Source organism: Plasmodium fragile, assembly GCF_000956335.1.
Source record: "Plasmodium fragile strain nilgiri unplaced genomic scaffold supercont1.50, whole genome shotgun sequence".
In the NCBI taxonomy this organism is placed as follows: Eukaryota; Apicomplexa; class Aconoidasida; order Haemosporida; family Plasmodiidae; genus Plasmodium; species Plasmodium fragile.
Window position 1 is genome coordinate 130,416 of NW_012192630.1, and position 7,258 is coordinate 137,673.

A 7,258-nucleotide genomic window follows, 5' to 3' on the forward strand; every position below is an offset into this window, starting at 1 on the left:
GCAGACATGGAATAAAAACAAAAGGAACTACAAGGACGGGCAGGTGTTCCACTCCACTTGTGAAACAAACACACATTCGTTACGACGCAACTGCTTTGTTTCTTTTGCCTTTCTTTTCCTTCTCTTTTTTTGTTTCGCCAGAATGGAAAACGAAGGAGGAACAATTTTGGGTTGTTAGTTCACCCCCCCTGTCTCGCCGCTCAGTTCTTCCTTCCATAGTCGAACGCCCTCCGGTGTGTTTTGCTCTTATCCTCGTCCAAAATATGCTTTACATTTTCGTGGTCTTCATAGATTTGAATTTTGTTGGTGGTTATGTCTCTCTCCTTTTTCTTCATTTGGTATATCCCCCATTCCTGGATCAGAAACCGCTTCAGGTAGAGGAAGTAAATTATGCCCAGCACGCCGAAGGAAACTTTCTGAAGTGGGGAACGGGTTGTCGTGGTGACACGGTGAATATTTGAAGCGGTTATAGAGTAGCGCGTGTATCCTGTAACGAGCGAGTTAACACTGGACAACGCGCAGCTGGGAAGCACATCCACAGTACGCATGTGCAACATTCGCCATGGGAACCCCACGAGCCTCCGTCCCACAGGCGAGCAAGGGCCCGAGTAAGCGTTCAGCTTAGCCCCTGTGACATAGGGAAAGATCAAAAGTGCACACTACATTGCGTCGGTCAATTTGTGAATTAACACAGAAGAAGCGAAAAAGTAAAAAGGGGAAGAACAGAAGCAGTCCAGGAGCTATTTTATTAGATTTACTAAAAGAAGTGACGTTACAACGGCGAGGCTGCAAGCATACAATACGCGACACGAAACGCATGTTCTGCTTTGCTTATTTGCTCTTTTCATAACTTACCACACCATTCTCCCAAAGGAACTTTTTCATCTTTATGTGACATCAGTGAGTTTCCAAGGGGGGTGGAATTTTTGGCTGACGCTTAAAAAGGGGGTACTTAATTCTGAAGTTATTTCATATGATTAGCGCATTTTGTACATACATACTTACACCGTATAACGAAATTTAATGGCATGGCCATGCGCTACATTGTAGTGTCGTACGGGGTGGACGAATGGGCACCCCTTGCCATTTGTTGCATGTTTGGGGAATAGTGCCGTGGGGAACCTTTATTTGGCATTACCGTCGGTTGGTATTATGTGCACTTGGCTAATTTTACCACGGAGAAATTTTTCCACTTTCGATTTTTTTATTCCTTCATTAAAAATTCCTTTCAGTTGTATAAGCGACATAACGATGTTCACGCATCCGTGTGTAAAAAATTCATGGAATTTAAAAGGAAGAAAAAAAAAAAAAAAATGGGCAAAAGGTAGGTAAATTCAGAAATGTAGGTTTTGTGCATCATTCCAAGAACGTATACGGATGGGCAAAAGTGGGAGTAAAAAAAAGGGAGGGGAAAAAAAATTAAGAGCCATATGCATACTTATATATGCACGTTCATACACATATGCATATAAGCGCCTTCATGTAGCAGGACAGAACAGAGGAGGTAACCTCCCCACTAAAGGGAAGCTTCTGGACGATACGTAGGGGGTAGGATAAAATGGAAAAAAGTTCACACAAAAGGGATAAATGCTGCGTGTAGCATAAGCCGTGAGGGAAGGCAGCCTCCTGCTGCCCATCCTCTGCTGCTCTTCTTTTTTTGTCCCACCTTCATATAATCCCTCCTTAGTGCTTCTCCGTTGCGGCCTTTCTTCTCTGCATAATGACAATTTTTTGTATTTCTTCCCTCTTGGCCTTGCCCCTTTTATGAGTACCCAATTTTTTCTTGGCATATTTTAAGCTCCTCTTCGTGGCAGCAGAGGTACCGATTTTAATCAATTCGATTAATCTTTTTTCATATGGACTAAATCCAGTTATTTCTCTCACGACGTCATTTATAAGTTCCTTCCTGTGGGACTTTGGCTTCTTCTTCATGATGCTCTTTTTGACACTCCTCTTGGTGACCACATGTCCGCTGTTGAAACCGACTATAAGAAGGAGGAGGAGGGTAGAAGAAAATGCACCATTATTACACAAGTGGAAGTGCAAAAGGGATGCCTGCAATTAGTTCCAACTGGAACATTGCATTAGGGTACCCAAAGGGGGTGGTTGTTGTTAACCCTGATGGTGTTTGCTCTCACGCAAATACAATGGCCCACGCGTAAAGCAGGGGTAGGTACATTTTCTGTTCAGTGCGGAGTTGCCACGCACGGGCGATGTAGGGGGGCCGGGCAAATTTACTCAATCATGTAACGCGCGATGATGCAATCAGGGCATTGTTCTCACCCACGAATATCTATGTGTGACCCCCATATCATTTTCCCCCTCCCCGCACTGCTTCACGTGGTATGCAAAAAACCTTACCTGCTATCCCAGTCGCTGGCTTGATAGTTGATTTCCTTCCCATTTTTTGTGAAAGCAGAAAAAAAAAATGTTAAAAAAAAATTCGGAGGTAACAACAGATAGGGAATAAATTAAACTTTCAGATAAACCCTAAGTTCAAATGAACAAATTTTACAGGGGATACTCCAAATTACGATTTTTTATTTTTATTATCCAGCAGCAGCTGATTCATGCCGTTCTCAGCGGTTTTCTTTTTTTTCTTTCTTTCTGTTTTTTTTCTTTTTTTTTTTTTTCGCCTTTTTGTTGGAAAAGCATAAAAATATAAATTTGTTTTATTTTTAAAGCGGCGCTCCAATTGGGCGAACAAAAAAACGCAAGAGCATTGTGATGCGAAAAGAAAATCAACATGTGAAAGGAATGCTGTTCCGTGATACGCGTTACGAGAATTATGTATGCACTGCTGTCGGTATGCCCCCTTGTGTATTTATGCAACATAAGAAACAGTGGGAGGCAAAAGCGAGGGGCTCGGAAAAAAGAACAAAAAAAAAAAAGGGCCACGCCGTTAGCCCTGCAGGAAGAGAACTTACAGAGGAAGGCGCGAATTTAACATTGGGGTATGCAGATTAGCAGCTCTTAAGTAGCCCGTACATTATTATATACGTGCTGCGGAGTTTTTATATATGTTGCATTATGAGAGCTGTTCCTGCCCCGTTGCACATGGGTTTTCCATTTATATAAATGCGTGTTTAATGCGGAAGGCAAAAGTCGTGGTTGGGTGACTTTTCCGTTACCACCCCAAAAACCCGTTTGGGCAGGGAAAATACCTTAGGGTCACAAAGAAAAGCAGAGAGGCCAAGGTATATGTCATCATGTCACCCCCACATAATTATATGCGACACTATCCTCTTCACAGGGGCTCCCGGTCCATCCGCCCTTTCCCTGCTGCGGCATCGTACCTCCGCCCCATGGTGTTATCAGTGGTTACTTTGGTACGTGTCCTCTTTCCGTGCATTCGGCGTAGGCAAACCAAGCCACCTGCTGGGCGTAAAAAAAACAAAATTTAACTTTTCGTAGCTAGCTAAAAATTGCCAATTTTTTTTTTTTTTTTCGTAGGGGCGAAAATGTTTTTAATTTTCATTTGTTTTAATTTGTTTTTTATATTTATTTGCTTATTTTTTTTTTCCTGCTTATTTATTATTTTTTCTGCATATTGTTTTCCGGTGTATTTTTTGGGCTCCCTTTGACAAATCATGCAAAACATGCGTGAAAACACCTGTGGCGCGTGAAAAACGCATTTTAACAAATTTTCTGCGAAAGGGCTAAAACGATTTCCCCCCCAACAACGCTGTTTTTTTCTTTTTTAAACATATCACTTTCGAGCACAATTAAATTTGTGTTTGTTCATATACATTACCTCCATGACCATTCGAAATGATCAACGTGTGAGGCAAACACAAACTGACGTCGTTGGGATGATATAGTTCCCCCCTGCTCAGCAACCCGTTTTGCTAGCGCGCAACACCTTTTATATACGTTTGGGTGTCATAAAGTAAAATGTAAGATGGTCCGGTGCATACAGAAATTTCAACATGTATACAATGCGTAAGAGTTTCTTAACAATGTGATGCATAACCGCACAGCTTGTGTTTACGATATTTGTATTCATTCACGTAGGTGAATCTGTGGTGGACAGGTTTCCTTTTTTTGGAATATTCCCCTTTGTATGGTTGTGCCCCCATGAGGCGGACACACTTTCGCGCACATAAAATTCCCTCCCCCTCCCCGCATATTACTAAACCAAAAAAGAACAGGGTCCAATGGACACTTGAATAACTTTTTTTAATTTTATTTTCTGTGATGATCTTTAATATAATTGACAAGCATATGTCTGAATATAAAATATAATTGATGATATTTTATACAATCTGAGAAAATAAAATTATTAGCATTCTCAATGCAGGGGGGGGGGGGGTGCATTCCGGTAAGGTGGAAAGTGTAGGACAGCAGGCAGTTAGTGACTTATTTCCTTCACGCTTCCCAAGCGTGTGTTGACCATGTGCATTGCGACCGCTGTTCCCTTGTTACGCAAATGTAAAGAGGGTTATAAAAAGGAGGCATAAAAAAATTCGATCATCGTGATGGAAATAATCAACAAAGGTTCACTATTAAAGGGATCGAATGCCCATACATTATTTTGCGCTTACTTTAAGGTAACATTTTTCTTCGTAACAAAAGGAGCGATCCTTGAGTTACATGTCCACCGCAAAAGCGAATGGATATAAGGACATTCCCCATTTTACGCATTTCCCTGATGAGTAACAGCGGACAGTTTGATTATTCAACCATCCGACCGTAAACGGTACAACCTGTTCTTATCCACTTTGGAGTTGAAAGGCATAAACTGCTTCCGCGTGGGTGTAAAATGCCCTCATCACGTAGTTTATTTTTTCTTCCCATTTGGGGTGGTGTCTGGCCTTATGGCCATTCCAATAACAAAATTGGCAATTACAAACGGGTTAAAAGCTTTTTGCCCACACAGAAAACGTAACCTGGGGACGTAGTTCCCACACTTTATTACAGAATATCAAAAGTTGGGACATATTGCTTTCATACCTGTGTTGATTTAGCTCTACGACGGTTAACATAGGGGAAAGGAAATTACCAATTGCCCACATGTATCCCCGTATGTGGCGGAATATATCCATCCTTTGATGATACATATATTTTTTTTTATGCGTCCCCACCAATTAAACAACAGTACAATGGAACATATGTACACAGGTGGGTAGAACGTTATATATATAACAGTGACAAATGTCTCCTTTTTGTGTCCTTTTAAATTATCACCAATCTGTTCTAAAGTTCATCTGGTGATTCATGCTATATATGGGAAAATTGTGAACAAGTCAGACCACTTATGTAGCTATGCTTTTTTTTTTTTTTTTTTTCTCAGCTAACCAAAATGGGATTTCCCAGAAAAAAAAAAAAAAAAAAACGTTCATGCAAAATAGCTGTTTATATAGGAAAAAAAACTTTCCTAAAAAAAAAAAAAAAAAAAAAAAAAATCCAAGTCCACAGTGTCGTCGCAAAAAATAAGTCCGCCCAAAAAGAGGCGGAAAAAATAAAATTTAAAAAATAATTATATTTTTAAAATAAAATTTTGTTAAGCATTTCATTTTTTCTTTTTCTTTTTCTTTTTATTTATTTTTTTTGTAAAGTTTTTAACTGGTCCAAAATTTTAATTTAATTTTTTTGTATAATTTAAATAAATTCCCTTTGATTCCATTTGTTTGTTCTTAATTCTTCTTTGCGCCTTTTTAAAGGGACGACATCCCTTTTATTTTTCTCCCGTCGCCAGTTGCGGCGAAAAGTAGTAGCGCGCAACGAAGAGGCTATGTATGTAAAATAGTACTATTACTTATGTACGTACGATTGGAACACGTGTTTTCTTGCGCATGTTTATGCGACCCAGGATAGGCAGCTGCTCCACCCCGCGTTCTACGTTTCACCAGTATGCCAACTGTGAAGCGAAGAATTTTTTTTTAACCGACCATTTGTGCGCGCCATATAAAATTTGTTTCATCGTTCGATAGCCAGTGGATTGAAAAAAGAGTGTATGCACAGATACAATATTCGTTCAATTCGAGTTTTTTTTTTTTTTTATCCTCACTGCTGCTTGTTCTTCATGTATATGGGGATAACCAGCTTGCCGGAAGGGTGTCACACCGTGTAGAGGTATATCACTCTGTTACGGCATTTCATTTGTATGTTTAATTTCTACACAGCACACAATTTGGTGAATTTTTTTTTTTTCATATTTTTACATTTTAACATTTTACATTTGTAAGAATGCCCTCCCTCCGTATGTACGGCGTAGCACAGAACTTGCGTCGACGAGACTCCTCCGCATTTTCGCCGTCCGTAATTTACGTGTATTTGTACTCATCCTCCCGAGCGGGCCTCCCTTTTTTTAAAAGGCCTTCAAAGTTTGTGATTTGTCCGTGTGTGTATAAAGCGCTTGAGCACAGCCATATACATTTATACGTACACACATATATGTACATATATATGTAGGCGGCCACTGCACCTGTACGACTGACTGCTCCCCTTGTTTTCTTTTCTTTGTTTTACCGCGCCTGCAACAATGACGAAGGTAAAAATAAAGAAAAAATTCAAGCACAGCGGAACGCTTGAAGAAGATTTAAAAAACAACGTCGTAACAAAGAATAAAATATTTAAAAAAAAAAAAAAAGGAACTAAGGCAGCGAGTGAAAAGAAAACAAAAAAAAAAAGAAAAGACGATGTTCAAAAAATTCTGAATCTGGCAAATAGACAAAACGAGGAGGATCTGGACTTCTCAGATTATGGTAATAGTATAAGTGGTGATGATGTCGATGGTGACGGATCACAACAGGTGGATAAGTTCCTCCAGTTTGATGACGACATAGGAGGGGAGGAGGGATTCAATGACGATGATGATGTGTCACATCGGGAAAATTTCATGGCGGACAAAATGGTGTTGTCCGCGCAGGAGATTAGCCATTATGATACAAACGGGATGGATGAATCGAATAACATTTTGGATGATCTGGATGTGAAAATAAATCCCCTCGGGATTGAACGGGGAGCCAAATTGGACAATGGGAAAGAGGTCAAAGCGGAGACCTCCGAACAGGTAATAACCACTTCTTCATCTCGTTGCGGAATAAGAACAAAAAAAAAATGTTACCAAACGGATAAGAAAAATAGTGTTGGTGATGGTAGACAAAGTGCCAATTGCAAGCGGGCATACGTGAAGCGCCCCTCCCCCAAGAAGCAATTTTATTTTTTAAAAACTAGTACCCATCGATGGCGTTTTCGTATCTGCAGTGAAATCTGCGCACACGAACGCTTACGGTGTGAATGAAAACCCTAGTTG

General features: G+C 40.2%; 3 protein-coding genes across 3 annotated transcripts; 1 reads left to right on the forward strand and 2 right to left on the reverse strand.

Annotated features, from left to right (window-relative positions):
- Positions 1-200: 200 nt before the first annotated feature.
- AK88_03966 (uncharacterized protein) lies at positions 201-885 on the reverse strand (the record flags this gene model as incomplete). The annotated part of the gene is made up of 2 exons (XM_012481576.1): positions 201-416; positions 856-885. 2 exons carry the CDS (start codon positions 883-885, stop codon positions 201-203), a joined length of 246 nt encoding a protein of 81 aa, XP_012336999.1.
- Positions 886-1,683: 798 nt separating this feature from the next.
- AK88_03967 (uncharacterized protein) lies at positions 1,684-2,404 on the reverse strand (the record flags this gene model as incomplete). Its single annotated transcript, XM_012481577.1, has 2 exons — positions 1,684-1,985; positions 2,362-2,404. 2 exons carry the CDS (start codon positions 2,402-2,404, stop codon positions 1,684-1,686), a joined length of 345 nt encoding a protein of 114 aa, XP_012337000.1.
- Positions 2,405-6,484: 4,080 nt separating this feature from the next.
- Positions 6,485-7,246, forward strand: AK88_03968 (uncharacterized protein; the record flags this gene model as incomplete). Its single annotated transcript, XM_012481578.1, has 1 exon — positions 6,485-7,246. The coding sequence occupies one exon, from the start codon at positions 6,485-6,487 to the stop codon at positions 7,244-7,246; it is 762 nt and encodes a 253-aa protein (XP_012337001.1).
- Positions 7,247-7,258: the final 12 nt, after the last annotated feature.